Source organism: Homalodisca vitripennis, chromosome 8, assembly GCF_021130785.1.
Source record: "Homalodisca vitripennis isolate AUS2020 chromosome 8, UT_GWSS_2.1, whole genome shotgun sequence".
Lineage (NCBI taxonomy): Eukaryota > Metazoa > Arthropoda > Insecta > Hemiptera > Cicadellidae > Homalodisca > Homalodisca vitripennis.
Genome location: NC_060214.1, coordinates 63,973,179 through 63,990,174, shown reverse-complemented (window position 1 = coordinate 63,990,174; position 16,996 = coordinate 63,973,179). Strand labels below are relative to the sequence as shown.

At 32.6% G+C, this 16,996-nt stretch overlaps 1 protein-coding gene across 1 annotated transcript; it reads right to left on the bottom strand.

Annotated features, from left to right (window-relative positions):
- Positions 1-132: 132 nt before the first annotated feature.
- LOC124367630 (putative inorganic phosphate cotransporter) lies at positions 133-10,865 on the bottom strand. Its single transcript, XM_046824604.1, has 6 exons — positions 10,721-10,865; positions 8,263-8,486; positions 5,940-6,089; positions 5,208-5,340; positions 3,569-3,810; positions 133-319 (listed from the first exon to the last, which is right to left on the bottom strand). Exons 2-6 carry the CDS (start codon positions 8,458-8,460, stop codon positions 188-190), a joined length of 855 nt encoding a protein of 284 aa, XP_046680560.1. The 5' UTR covers positions 8,461-8,486; positions 10,721-10,865; the 3' UTR covers positions 133-187.
- Positions 10,866-16,996: the final 6,131 nt, after the last annotated feature.

Genomic DNA, 16,996 nt, shown 5'->3' with positions numbered 1-16,996 from the left:
TTTTCTAGCGCTCAAATATTTTGCTGGGAATGAGTAGGATACGTCTGGAAATAAAATTAGCTTGTCCTTTCTACTATAAAAGACATTCTAATCGGTTGTGGTTTTAAATATTAATAAGTAATAAAAACAATGCAATATAATAGGCGTAGTTAGTTTACGTCCTACATTTTAATTATGGATGCTCTCATTATGTTTTTACATGAAGAGGATTGTTCCAGGGCTGAACATCAGAAGATCCGAATACTATAAAGATCAAGTTTCCCACGAAGAATATACCTGCGGAGATGTAAAAAGCAATCATCCACTCGTCTCTACTGGCCTAGAAAATATAATTTATTATTAGTTTATTTTTAAAGATATTTTGAAATTCATATTTTGTATTGAACTTAACTAATACATTAAAACTCTACCGTTACAAATGATGCTGCGCTCTTCATCATTTAAAAAGTCGCCAAATAATGTCAATGAATTCAATAAACAATTTTTTTTACTATTTGAAAATACAAGTTTACTTCCAAAAATTGCATCTTCAAAATAATAATAATAATAATTTATTTCCAAATAAATACATACATTACATAGTTCTTTGTACAAATACAGGATAATAAAAACCATAATAATATACTTAGGTAACAAAATACATTTGCCATTACCACAATAATTGAAATCTAAAAGTATCTTAAACTAAGTGCCAAGCCTAACTTTACATCCTTAAAACTTAACGCATTCATTCCAACATGAATAAAAGTACATACACTCTTCACATTCATACATGTACAACAAATATAAAGTACGATATTACTGTGAAATTCATGGATTGACACATTTAAATATAACAAAATTAAATCAGAATGTTGGGTCATGTATTGTACAAAATATATTGGATATTCATTATTATTTATTTGGAACTAGAGTACTCCAAGGCAGTGCCTGTTTGGAGGTACTTTCACCACTAGAAATCCTGTAATATTATGGCAAAACAGAGTTTATATATATATATATATATATATATATATATATATTATATTATAATTTTCCAAACTTTAACATACTGATATTTCAAAAGAAAATTTATCGTTCAAGTTCAATTTTGTATAAGCCCTTCAATACCAGGAAATGTCTTTGTTTTCAAAGTTAATTTATATTTTTTGACGTTATTTAAATTTGTAAATATTGTTAAAATTGAATTGTATGGCAAAAGGTTTTCAAGCGTTTCTATGCAATCATAATAGGATAGTACACTAGTAGTTATGAAAGGAATGTTCTATTGAACTATATTAAACATCTTATCTTCAATATTTTCAACAGTAAACAACCATATTCTAACTTTATTAGCAAAAAAGGTTGCTGTTTTGTAATTTTGAATTTCAGTTGGCAATTTATTAAACATTCTTGGTGCTAAAAAGTAATATGTTTTTGTGAAGTATGTATTGGAAGGTTTGGGTACAGTAAAACTAGCTGCATTTCTTAGTTTAGACTTAAAAGCCTTATCAGTTATGCAGCATCTGCAACAAATGAAAAATATTTTTAAAACTTTATATACGAACATATATTGCAGGGGTAAGATTTTCAAATTGCAAAAAATTGGGAAAGATTTTTCAGTTTTAAGCTTTTTTTCTATTATTCGTATAAAATGTTTTTGAATCATGTAGATTGGTTTGATATTTGAACGATAAGTCCCTCCCCAGCAAATTATTCCATAATCCAATCGACTATGCACTAGTGAAAAATATAGAACCCGTAATAATTCTTTACTGCATATATTTCATAAAAAATAAAATAACCTTAAAGTACTATTTATTTTTGATTTCAAATTCATGATATGATTCTTAAATTTTAGTTCCCTGTCCAATACTACTCCCAAGTATTTTATATTGTCCACAGGTTTTACTTCAGCACAAACAGTAGAACACTGCCCGCCTCTACTGATACAATCAATGCATTTATAAAAAATTTTATTTTCAAAAATAACCTCTCGTCTTAAACTAAAATTCATAAATCTAGTTTTAGCAGAGCTAAGTACCATGTTGTTTTTTGAAAACCACCATTGAAGCGCTTCTAAGTCTGAATTCATTTTTAGTTCTATTTCATTCCAATTCCGTTCAACATAGCAAAGTGCTGTATCGTCGGCGAATGATGTTACTTTCCCATTAAATTTTGCACAGCATAGATCGTTAATATAAATTAGAAAAAGTATTGCTCCCAAAACAGATCCTTGTGGAACACCATATTTTATTACTCCCATATTACTCAAAATCCCATTTATTCTTACATACTGAGATCGATTCAGCAAGTAACTTTTAAACCATCTGTACACAACACCTCTTACACCACAATTGTACATCTTATGTAGCAATATTCTGTGATCAACCGTATCAAAAGCCTTTTGAATATATAAAAATAGACCACTCACTCGCATTCCATCATTCATTCCATTTGATACCCTATCCATAAAATCTAGTAATGCAGTTTCCGTATTCATTCCCTGTCTAAAACCAAATTGATTTGTACTAAAGAATTTTACTTTCTCTAAAAATAGTATTAATCTTTTCTTCATTATTTTTTCATAAATTTTTGAAAAGGAAGAAAGCAAAGAGATGGGTCTGTAGTTATTACAAGCCAGGTTCGAGCTGCTTTTATGAATTGGAATCACCACAGCCTCCTTCAACTTTCCAGGGAAAACCCCTGTCTCAAAACTCAAATTGATAACATACGTCAGGACAGGAGCAATTTTTTGATAATATTTTTTAATAATATGTGAATTAATACCATCAACTCCAGGAGAAGTCCCATTCTTTAATGAGTTCACCGCTTCCCTAACATCTGTCTCTAGTACTGGGGCCATATACATTGATTTTAAAACTGGCCTTTCGATAAAATACTCTTTGTAATTTAGAGTGGATAAAATATCTGATTTGTTTTTATTTACACTTAGTTTTTCAGCCACAGAAAGAAAATAATTATTACATTCATTAGCTACTACACGAGGCTCATTTACATGCCTGCCATCAATTTCTAATGTTACTATAGAATCTCTACTGGGTTTCTGGTTTGTTATTTCCTTAACAATTTTCCAAGTTTTTTTTTAGTTTCCTTTATGTCTGCTAAACAATGATTCATAATATTTATTCTTTAGGTTGCGAATATCGGTCTGAAGTTTATTTCTAATTTCTATAAATTGCGATTTCAATAAAGTATTGTTTGGTTGTTTTTTCACTTTTTTCACTAACAAGTTTTTCATCTTTATACGTTTACAAATAATATCATTCATCCATGGTTTTAATTTATTTATACTGCAATTTTTATAATGTACTTCTTTCCTATTTTCATTTATTACATAAATGAATCAAATTATCAATTATCAATTTATTAAATTGATATGATTTTCAAGAACTATATAAAATATTATTTTATGACATATTTAAGACATTGTACTTTTGTATTAGAAAAGAAATGGTAGAATATTTAGCAGAGAAATAGAATTGTAGTAGTAATAACTATACGAATAGTTGCATAAGCAATGAAACTAAATGGTTAATGGGCGTTAAATGTTGAGTAATCTTCTCGCCTCGTCTTTAACTATGAAACCAGTAACCATCGGAGCGAGGAAAGATGAAATGTTGCCCAGACAGTTGACGATACCCATAAGAACACCTGAGAAGTTTGGGGAAAGATCAAGGGCGGTTGCCAGGTACCCCATATAGATGCCAGCTCCTAGGGACACCGATGTGGTGAGAAGAACTACAGCTCCAGTGACACTGCTGGAGATGAACGACATTCCCACAAGAGCAGCCGCACCTCCGCAGTGAGCTGTAAACAAAATGTATATGTAAATTTTACTGAGAAATTCCTCAGGTTACTTAACCTAACCTGACGTAAACTAAGATTATTTTATTTCAAAATTAAAATATCACACAGTTTGCTTTCAAAATATGGCAAAATATTGTTGAATGTGTTCAGATTGCTTTAATAATTACTGAATCCTTTCTTCACTAAACAATTTTTGTACATTTCTAATTTACGTAGATCTCTTAAAAAATGCTTCAAATTTTTAAGTTTGCTTTCCCATTAAATGCTTTCAAGGAATGTGGTTACGTTTATTTACTTTTTCGATAGTAATACATAATATAGCCTACGATAGTAATATTAAGCCATATTTATTGTCCGAGTGTTAGCAAAGCCTGTCTTACGCGGAGTTAGAAAATTGTAATTTCTGTCCGTCTTCTGTCCGTACGATATCATGAAAAAGATGGACAAGATCTATAAACTTAAATTTTTTTATGATACCTCATTTATAAAAAGGTAACACTGAGTACAATGATGGTTCTATGGTATTTGGTTGAGTGTTAATTGAAATTTCTACACTGGGTAACCATGAAGGTAACGAAAACATGGCAGAGTAAATAAATACAAAAAACAACGTATTCTTATCATATGCGGTTGTATAAACATGTGACATTTTTATTCATAGAGTAAAATGAAACAATGGAAAGTCAATATTAAAAGTCGGTGACAAGACTTTATTCCTGCGCATTATTGGGTTATAATATCTATTTTACCGCAACTCCTATTATTTAAATATTCTGTTAGGAAACCCAACATAATATACAAATATGGATTAAAAAATTGTTCATGTTTAAACTATAAATTTGGCAAAAAAACTAAATTTATAAATATAAAAGAATGAAATCATTGCCCATGCATGTCTAACCATAAAAACTGGCTGAACGTCATTGAAGATGTAGGCTAAGACCATTTTGATATCCTGTATGTAGCTGGGTGTAAACATTTATTTTCTGTAAAGTTGTCTGTCTGTTTATCTGTTCGGAGGACATTTTGAGAATGAAATTATTTGAAACTATAGATTTAAAATGTTGCATGTAACCTCAGCGAAGTCTGTTACGTGACAAGTGGTGTTGCGTACAACTACTTTGTGGTTTATAAAAATACGGGTTTTGTCTTTGGACACTTCTTTCGAGACTACGGTCTCTCGTGAATTAAATTACGAAGATTGTGAAAATATCCACACTCTACACAAATATGGAGGCCTCCAATAAGAAATCATCTTTGTAAAGCCATTAAGGGGTGTTTTAAAAGTACCCTGCCTGTTAACACAGGTAACGAACATTCCGTATGTATTCTTGGACTTCATTTTATCTTAAAGAGTAATACTTATCAAAAATGAAAGATAATGAGCTTATCTTTACCTAAACTGTTCCATATCTTCCTGGATGCGCTAAGTGGCAGGATACGTCTGGCGTTGATGTAGTCTGCAGCCCAGGAAAATACAAAAGTCAGTAGACACATGATCAAGTAAGGAAGAGAAGATATGAGGCCATTCTAAAAACAAAACAAAGTTGTCTATGGTTCTAAACGATGATTAATGGGAAAATATGTTTTACGATTATCGTGAACAATAAAATAACTTGCTGAAATATTAACCCAAACGTGAATGAGATAAACGCTCGATTTTATTTAGATTATAAAAATGGGCTATTTTTAATACCAAAAGTCTTTATTAAAGAGAATCTAATTTCTAAGCTTCATTTTTTACAATATAGTCGTAACATACAGGTTGCTTCATCACTGATTTCGGGCAGTGAGTGATTAAATGTATTGGCTGAATTACGTTTGTCTTCTGTCTATCTGACTGAACCGAGAAAATTTTGCATGAAGCTCATTTTTACAAATATGCACCATCGAGGTGCATGCCTCTTAATATGACTTGGCTGAGCGTTAGCGAAAATCTTTAAGTTGGTTTCTTGGCTAACCATGATGGCAAATAGAATATTGCAGAATAAACAAATTGAGTAAAATCATAAGATACAATAATGACATAGCAATTGACTTTTACAAACTCAGCAAAGCCTGTTTTGGGTGGTGTGGCGTACTCGTACTTTTTACTAATCTTAGTAATGTACAATAATAAAATAACTCACACTTTTCAAGTCAAAACGAAGAACGTGACTTAGGTAGTTTGGTAGCTGTGTGAGAAGCATCCAGTAGCCCCAGTTCTGGCAGAAATGCACGGTGATAAGAGCCAAAACAGGTACTGACGTCATAATAGACTTCCATGGAGTCGTAAAGTGCTACACGTAAAACAAAGAGAACCAAGTAAAAAAAATAAACAATATAACATGGATTCCGCATCTATTCTATTGTTGCAAATTTGTACCAATTATGAGCTTATAGGTTAAAGGAATTTTTAAGTAAGGGAGTTATTAATTAATGATCACTTGCAGATGCAATTTACTGTAGATAATTTTAATATTTATTAACAGATATCGATACTTATGCACACATGTACTTTGGTAATTTGTTTTAAATAAACTGGAATTGATTCTTATCTTATGACATTTACAAAATAGAGTCCTCTATTAATAGCGAACAATTATTTAGTTACTTGTGTGATTTTTATTTATACTAATTAATAAAATGGTTATTTATACTTACTTTCACAAAAACAGTGCAACTACTATAACAATCTCATTGTACACTCTCATTGTCCAATTTTAATCATTACAGTGTCAAATTATCGTGTAGACTATAAGAAATAACTAGACAGTATCAAGCCTTACACGTTGGCATTACTCATTTGTGTATTAAAAATTAATTTCAAAACCAAAACAATACACAGAAATATAATATGATATCAAGTGTAATGTGTGAGGCTAGTATAGTGGTATCTTTTATTTACGTTTATGTCTCGTAAGTCCTAGCTCTTCAATATCTGTCATTAATAATCTGAAAATATGGTCATTATAGTCCACGCGGGCCATCTTTCTGTTAATGTGCTTCAGATTTAAAAGACGATAGCTTATTGAAATCTCTTAAAAATCACCTAACATTTTCTGAGTGTTGCAGGGCACGATAAAACCATTACTTAGTGGTAATTCCAAAGTAGAGTAAGAATTCGTTTGATTGTAGAGTAAATGGCATCACTGATATAGAATTATTTAGAATCTAAACTAGTCATCTTAGAAACCTTAAATGAAACCTCAGTCATAGCCAATGAGTTCGTGTATAGTACGCCTACAAACAAAAGAAACTTAGGGTAGATTTACAACTATATTTTATATCTGGATTTTTGTAAGCTCTATTCCCATCTCATGAGGGTTCTTTCAGAAGTATATAAACCAGCCAGAGCGAAACAAAAACGAAGGAAATGTAAAATGCTGTGTCTGTTGAAATACAGGACAGATTGGTAGGAACTGTTTTCAAAAGGAAAATCTGTAATAAATAAAAATCGAGGTCTGAATTTTAAAAAAAGTGGGTAAAGCTGTGGTTTTTTTAAAATGTGGGTAGATACAGAAAGGTAAATCATGACAAAGAAAATAGACGGCAGGCCGGTAGTTCAAACCTCAATGCATAAAGCATCGTAAACAGATGTGCACATTACCGGTAATAAAAGCTGACTTGGCTAAACACAGTTATCAAAACATATTAATTTGATACTGGACATTGCCCGTAGGATGACCCAGTGCTATAAAAGATGCAAAATTTGCTTGTGGTACTGCCGACTATCGCGAACGGAAATTAAAAGAGGAAATATCATATAAGCCTAAGCTAATAATTAAAACAAATTAAACAGATAATTTTACTATAAAATGATCTCTTTCTAACATATTTACATCTTAATCAAATTAAACAATAATCTGAACAGCAATAAAATATGGTATATTTGTTGTTTGATGTGTTCACTTGTTGATTCAACCACGCAAGATTTTAGCAATGCTCTATTTATTGGGCAAATTTCAGAGAAATATGCCTGTTATAGTAATCATCATAGTATAATTTCTTAAGGACTTGTCATATACTCGCTGAATAATCTTCAAATTATAATAAAACTTTAGTCAATACAATTTAACCTATTAGACGCTTTAAGAAATTTAAATCGACTTTGCCGAACGACTTTAAACACACATTAACACACTTTAAAATTTTAAGATAGAAGGTATCTTGATGTTTAGAAAAAAAACAAGCAAAAATATGCAAACATTTCCAAAATTTACATCAAGAGACGTATGGCTATATGAATAGTCATATTTCATGGATTCTGTGATGACCATTACAAACTCTAAGCTGGAATCCATATAAGTTAAACTTTGATTAATTCTGTAGTAACACCGAGTACAAAATCTAGTGAGTTATCTAAATGACAAATTTACTGATTTAATAAATGTAAAATTCGTTTTAGGTATCCTGCATAGTTTAAACTAATAGTATAACTTCTAAAATAACGTAGTTGTACCATAAACTGACACTATTTTCAGTAGAAACTTGTGATAGTGAAGAAACTATATAGTAACGCTCTCCGTCGCTGATGGTGGGGTGGCAGTCCGGAGAGTCGGCGCCTACAAACAGCCAGGCCACAGACCACAATACACCGCACAGTCCGGTACAGTAGAAGATACTGGGCCAACCCCACGGACTGGCGGCCAGGTACCCGGCTATGGGCATTGTGAGAAAGGTACCGAATTGTGTGCCTGAAACGTTCAAATTTCAAGCATCAATAATGAATGATGAATACAAATTTGTATTACGTTTTTTTACTCTTAGTCAGAAGATGAAGAGAAACACAAATTTACGTGTATGTCAACCCCCTCATGTGCCGGGTTTAGGCAGAAAACACAATATTAGAATCGCTTTCAGAACATAAGGAATACATGGTAAACATAAAATACCACTAAATGTGACAATTTAAGAAAACAAAAAATACGAAAAAATTGCCAACAGAAAAGTCGAAAATTGCTCAAACTTGCTCGTCTTAAAATCGTAACATTAAATGGGATGAAGCCAATTTAATACACCGTAAGCAGAATTTCTTTAAATGCTAATTCATTGAGGCTCCATACATACCGATCTAAGTCAGGTATCACAAGCACCATATTGTGGTTTGTAATTTGTGGTCTTCACTAACTCTAAGACATGCACTTAATAAAAACAATACTAAACTCAAGACTAATTATTACAACTAAACTACAGAATACATGTGTATTCAATTACATAATACATTTATTAATAATTAGTGTTGTGTTTAGTTTTTTATTAAGTGCATGTTTATGTATGTGCAAAAAAGTGTTTAAATTAAATTAAAAGTAACCGAAGAATGTAACATTTATACTTTTGCGTATTACATTGGTTTAATAAATATATTTATCCAGTCGTTTCTCACCCAATCAACCTCATGTTCCACTGATTACAGGTATTTTTGCTGTTGTATAAATAATTTTCAAATTGTAATTTTTTTAACAACATTTTTAAAATAAACATAACTTTGTGGCTATTAATAGCCTATTTAATTATCTTTTTAAGTTGTTAAATCAAAGAAACGACTTGAAATTACACTTTTGCAACTATTTAACAGTTAAAATATTATTAATTTTGGTAAAAACAGACATAAAACACAAAAACCAAAAACCCACCAATTTATGATGCACTCACTTGCACTTTAAGTTACCTATCACTGATAAATTGGTGCTTGATTTGGAATCATATATAACTATGAAAGCTCACATTAAATAAGTTGAGTTAGAATATTTTATAACTTCTTTGTATGCACATTAGCATAATTGTTGAACCTGTGTTCGTTCATCGGTAGCATTGACAGTGGGTTGGTATCATGATGTTGTAACTGTGTAGGATTGAGTGATGGTAGAGTGTCTTTTGATGGTGGTAAATGTAGGGACAGGAAGGAGGAGATAAAAGTAAAGGGGAGCAAGGGGGGATAGAGAGGGGGAAGGGAGAGGGGGGGAGAAAGAAAGAGAGAGAGAGAGATTATGATGGTTATGTGTGGCGTGAGTGTATAAGTGTGTGAGATGTTCCAAGCCTTCTAATTAACCGATATCATTTTGGATAAATTCAGTTTATATTCTTGTTATCATTATTAATCATCCATTATCATTTCTGCGGTTGTTATCTGGTTGTAATCTTATTGTCAAACACTTGCTTTGTTGTAGCTATGAAGCATTTGTTTTTTTTCTTATATTACGAGCATACAAAAGTAGTATTTTATGTTGTCATTACGTTGTTTTTCCATACGAAGATTTACATTACTTTTTATGTTGATGAGTACATATTCATGCTGCTGATCGCGTCTCGATCTCCACACACAGGCTATGCCCATGTGGAGATCATTTCCTGTTTTTGCATGTATGTTGAGATCGTTGTAACTATAAGAGAGGAAATAAATAAATATTCATTCATTCAAAAATAAGAAGTATGTGTCGATTTAAGATATTGGTAAATAGGTCGAGTCATCAACATATATTCTATAACAGCTATATTTTTTATTAATTTTAACTCAATACAAAAAGCATTTTATAAACAGTAGACTATTTAAAAACACAATTAACTAGTAGTAAGGACTGTAACTAATGTAAAGTTTATTAAATTATCATGCTTTAAACTATAATACAATTTATACACTACATTATAAGTGTAATACACATTATTGTCACTTATCCTTCTAAAATGCTGAGCTCATCAGACATGATAGTTATATTACCCTCGTAAAGGGTCTAGTTTATCTGGCGACTGCTATTGCTATATCTTTAATAGACACAATAAGATTTTTATTTCAGCAACACATTTAAAAATAGAACTATGCAATATAAGTTTAATAATGCATAGATCTAACAATAGGCCAATATACCAATGACTAAAGTAATAAAGCTATTGTATGTGAATTACTAATATTCTATTAAATTGTTTTGTTTACCTATGAACACAAACGAGAATATCCTGCTTTTCTCCAGGGGAGGGGCCCACTTGGAAGTATGGGCGTTGACGCATGGATAGAAAGCCCCCTGCAATAATTGATAAGGATGAGTCCCTTATTTGTTATTACTGAATTCGTTGTAAAATATAAATTAATGTTGTAACAGGATATTGGGAAATCTAAGTCTCAATAGTTCCTTAGTGACTGTACCACCTCTCAAAGATAAAGTCTTTTCATATATATATATATATATATATATATATATATATATATATATATATGACTAAAATGACTAAAGACCAATGGGGTTGACCTAGCATTTTGTGCAGAGCTCTACATTAGTTGTGACATACAACGGACGTACTTTTCAAAAATCTTACGACTTAGGATGATCTCCGTAAAAGCACTTTTACAAGATCCGTTTGCCCTAGTGCCAATTGTTTGGTAGGAACTGTCCAGTTCAACTTCTGCCTGTAATCTTAGGGTGCAACCGTATCTTTGGTGGAAGTAAGTAAAATAACATTCGACTGGTGCAGATGAACTTCTTGCAAGTTTTTAGCCTAATAAACGCAACTGGGATGGAGGAGAATGACATGTGAGAAATATCAGCCGTATTTGCTCAGAGCAACAATACTGGAGCTAGTGGTACTTAAATATAGAAAATAGGATGCTGCTAAAACATTTTGAACAATCTCTTATACATTAGTAAAATTCGAAGTGGTTTACGTTCCTATAAACCCATTTTTGAATTTTTCTCATTGATATAATAAATCATACTTCAAAAAGAAAACATTAAACGTCATTTGGAAAGACCTCTAAGTAATTATTGATAATGTGAAACATACATACTACAATATCTATGTTGATAACCGTTATAGTTACCAGCCTTTAGCTGTAGTCTAGTCTATGGTTTTTAGTTACTAGCCTTTAGCTTCAGTCTAGTCTATGGAAACTTCAGAGAGAGAGAGAGAGAGAGAGAGAGAGAGGAGAGAGAGAGAAGAGAGAGAGAGGAGAGAGAGAGAGAGGAGAGAGAGAGAGAGAGAGGAGAGAGGAGAGAGAGAGAGAGAGAGAGGAGAGAGAGAGAGAGAGAGAGAGAGAGAAGAGAGAGAGAGAGAGAAGAGAGAGAGAGAGAGAGAGAGAGAGAGAGAGAGAGAGAGAGAGAGAGAGAGGAGAGAGAGAGAGAGAGGAGAGAGAGAGAGAGAGAGAGAGAGAGAGAGAGAGAGAGAGAGAGAGGAGAGAGAGAGAGAGAGAGAGAGAGAGAGAGAGAGAGAGAGAGAGAGAGAGAGAGAGGAGAGAGAGAGAGAGAGAGAGAGAGAGAGAGAGAGAGAGAGAGAGAGAGAGAGAGAGAGAGAGAGAGAGAGAGAGAGAGAGAGAGAGAGAGAGGAGAGAGAGAGAGGAGGAGAGAGAGAGAGAGAGAGAGAGAGAGAGAGAGAGAGAGAGGAGAGAGAGAGAGAGAGAGAGAGAGAGAGAGAGAGGAGAGAGAGAGAGAGAGAGAGAGAGAGAGAGAGAGAGAGAGAGAGAGAGAGAGAGAGAGAGAGAGAGAGAGAGAGAGAGAGAGAGAGAGAGAGAGAGAGACAATTTGACAATTTGACAATTTCTTTATTTAACCTGCCCTGGCTTAGACCAAAGGTCCACTCTTCCGCCAGGACAGGCCCCAAACATTTTACAATTTTATTATTCATTATTACAGTTGTTGTGGAAAAACATCTCTTACTTATACACAAGCATTTTTACATTCCATTGTATACATGTCTGTACATTACATGCTTGTAACAAGGTTATTCCTGCAATACACAGTGATATTATAAATTCTAAATATTAAATAATAAATATATATATATATCTATTTTTATTTTATTTTATTTTTCAGCATTGCACACTCAACAATACATATTAGAGATAAAGTGCAAGTATTACATGCAATAAATATAACTATTCCTCTCAAACTAACCTAGACAACACACCGCAAACACTTTAATAAATCACATGCATTTAAAACATGCATAATAAAGAGTTTAATAAATATTCATTATAATGTATACAAAACAAAAATAAAAACAACACAGAACAATTATTTACATGCAGAGTTTAATAAATATTCATTATAATTTATACACAACGAAAAGAAAACAACACAGAACAATTATTTACATGGTAATCTAAATTTAATTTAATTAATCACATATATTATGTTTACAGCAGTGATGTAGTAATTACTCATATCTAGCCAACAAATGATTATTTAGCCTTTTTTTTAAACAAAGAAATACTAGGAGCATATTTAATACTGTCATCCAAGTTGTTTAATAATCTTTATACTCCTTACATGATAAGATTTATTATATGTTACAGTTCTATGAATTGGAAACTGTAAAGTAATGTTACCAAATCTTGTTTCCCTACCATGCACATGGTTCATCATTATATATTGATGGAAATAAATAGTCTGGTTTCTCAAACATCAAAATTTTATACATCTGTAATAGAACACTGTTACTCAATTCTTTTTTCATTGATCTTTAGCCAATATAGCTCTTTAAAATAAGCAGTAATATGCGCATCTATTGGTAAATTGAAAATATAACGAATACATGCATTTTGTGCTCTTTTGTAGCCTTTGCAGTTGTTCATTGTTTATATCACAAAATACGGCATTGGAATAGTCAAAATATGGAAAAATAAGGGTAGATACAAGCGTTTTTTTTATATGTACATTTGGATTGAAACAGAGCCTCTTAAGCCTATACAAACTTTGGTATACTCTCTTTATGAATATAATTAACTTGTTCCGACCATGACAGCGTATTACACACTCTAACACCTAGGTTAACAACAGTATGCTCATAATTAATTGCAAAACCCATTTATTGTTACATGCAAAATCTCATTTAAGTTAACATTAGATAAAAGACGAGGTGTTCCTAATATTATCGGTTTGCATTTAGCTGCATTCAGGCTTAGCCCATGGTCAGTGCACCACTTATACAACATTGTAATATCAGCGTTTAGGCGGTCAACAGCAATATTAATTTCATCCAACTGACAGTGTGTGTACATTTGCATGTCATCAGCATATAACATTGTCTTACAAAAAGTAATAGGTTCATCTATTCTATTTATGTACAAAACTAAATAACAATGCCGACATTGTTGACCCCTGAGGCACCCCTACAGGGTTGCACCTCCATTCAGACAGTACACCACTTTGAGTTTTAACTCTTTGAACTCTATTTACTAAATAAGAGCAAAACCACTTAATAAACTATGTCATCAAAATTATATGATTCGAGTACAGACAATAGTAGCCTATGGTTGACACACTCAAAAGCTCGACTAAAGTCCAAGAGCATTAATATTGTTAACTTCCTCTGATCCATGGCTCGTCTGATATCATCTGTTACTCTTATCAGGGCAGTTTGAGTGCTGTATACAGGGCGATAACCAGACTGGTATTTGAACAGGATATTATTTACATTAACATATTCGCTGACCTGTTTATATGCAAGCTTATCAAGAATTTTCCCTAGGACACACAGAATATTTATAGACCTGTAGTGTTTGCATTCTAAAGGATTATCAATCTTTGGTAATGGCAGAATTAATGCTCTCTTCCACTGACTAGGATAAACACTATTATTAAGTGAATAGTTAAAAATGTAACATAAAACATATTTTATTTCATCATACACTAATTTGATGAATTTTAATGGTATGCCATCATTTCCCACTGCATTAGAGGAAATGTTTTTAATCTCACTATGAATTAATTTCTACAGTAATATTAGTAAACTTAAAATTATTATGAGTATCTCCTAGTTCTCTCTTACTCTTGTAATATTCAATCAGGTTATTGTCTATACCATTATTAACACCACCAAAAAAAAAATAGTTATTAAGGTCATTGATGTTAACAATAGGGTCTGAAAATATGTTTCTTTTCCTTACCAGCACCCTGACTATTTAAAATCTTCCATATGTCTTTGCTCGACTTTTGTTCCTCTAGTAACAAACGAAAATGACGATTCCTCGCATCTCTCTGTAATCTCTTAATTCTATTTCTTAACTGTCTGTACTCTTCCAGTCCCCCACATTTTTTGTTCTAACATAACGCTTATATTTAGAGTCTCTATGTGTCATCAACCCTTTCAGTACTTCATCTATCCAAGGACAAGGTTTTCTTTTCTTACGAATAACTCGTTCAGGTACAAATGTATTAAATAATTCTAACAATCTCTCCTCAACCACATTTACCATTTCATCAATATTATTACTACTATACACATTGCCCCAATCCGTATTTAAACATTCATTTTTTAAATTAATGATATTCACATGCTTAAAATCTCTTATAACTAATCTGTTCTTATTTACATTTAACTTAATTCTTAAATTTAATTCTACGTAAATCAATTCATGGTAAGAAATCCCTGAAAACAGCCAACTGACCATGCTTTTTTACCTTATTTACATCATTCACTATAATTAAGTCCAACAGCGTATCGCTATTAGGTAAATGGTAGGTTGCATTCAGTGGTAAGATATTTAAATTAAGGGCATCAACATGATTCAATAATGCAGTTCTATCAGCAAAAACTCTATTAGAGCTGAGATCAGTATTAAAATCACCTAACATTAATAAATTATCATGTGTGGGCATTAAATTAGCTATAATATCAAACAGCTCGGTTATTCCAGACGCTTTCGGGGGGGCGATATACTGCACATAACAACAATTTCCAGACACACGTAACTTCTAACACAATATACTCTACTTTCTTACTATATCTAGAGTCGGATGAGGCTATTATTCTATAACTTAGATTAACTTCTAAGGTACACAGCTATGCCACCTCCTTCTTTTCCTTCTCTGTCATGCCTTATCATATTATACCCATCGATCATATAAGGCGCTGATTGCAATAACTGGATCCTAAAAATGTTTCTGTAGCTACTATAATATCAAACATGTTATCGCTGAATAAACTGAAGGAAAGATTCTCTGTGTGCTCTCAAACTTTCAACATTGATATGTGCAGTTTTTAACGTTTTTTTTAGACGTACGAAAATAACTTTTAAGTTCATTTAAAGAATTCATGCTATCATTCAAAATTTCATCACTTGTTTCCATCATCAGTGTAAGAAAAAAACTATACCATAAATAATGTACGCTTCATATAAATAAACACAGAAAAAAAAACAATAAATAACAAGTATACAAATAGTGTGACGTTTGAGAGGTATATAACACATAAACAGCATTTTCGAGTGCAACCTAAAACTAAACATACAAAATAGACAGTGTACAGCAGGACGAATAAAGTCAAATGAGTCTTTGAAGGTCAGCTTCACAGTTGATGATTACATAACGCCCCCCTTGATTCTTCCGCATAAAAATTCGCCCATTCTTCACCCACAGGAAAGTGTAATGTTTATCTGCCTTCACTTGACGACGCGCCGCATTCAGCAACAGTCTCTTCGCCTTTGTAAGACTCTCGTTCACGTACAACCGGTGTGGACTCGCCTGCCATGTAACCCAGGTCCCGGGAACTAACGTTTCTCTTCTGTCGTCTCTTCTCTAGAAAAGCCTCCATATCCAGCTTACGGACAAATTTTACCACGATTGCCCCCGAGCGTCCTGACACAGCCCCGAAACGATAACAGTTGTCTATCATGTCTCTATTGAAATCGAAACCAATCACCTGTGAAATCTTGCTAAAAATATCAAATAAATTTTCTTTTGCATTAAATGGTACGCCATAGATCTCGACAACATTTTCCCTGGTAGCCTGTTCCAATGTGTCTACCTTAACAGTTAAATCAGCGTTGGATTTACGTAAATTAATATTTTCTTGTCGTAAATCTTTCGATATCTGCTGCCGTTTTTAATACTGCTTTGCTCAGTTCCTCCATCTTCTTACCGTTTTTCGACTATCCACTCGCCATACGTGTTCAAAGAATTAGTGATCTCCAAATTGGATTGTCTTATTTCGCTTCTTAAGTTTAAAAATTTCAGTAAACAGCTGTTTCAATGATATCTCGCCCGTAGGGTCAATGACCGGTACCGATATCTCACGTGACTGCCCCGTTACGCAATCCCCAACACACTTGCCGCTATCTTATCTGATAGTACAGATAACGAACTTGCACTGGAACTGCCGACGTCCTTGTCCTTACATGCAAGACAGGCCCATTGATATTGTTAATCTAGAATTAATTGTCCTTATTTATATCTGCACACTTAAAATGGTAATTTGCCGTCACATTTATGGCAAACAG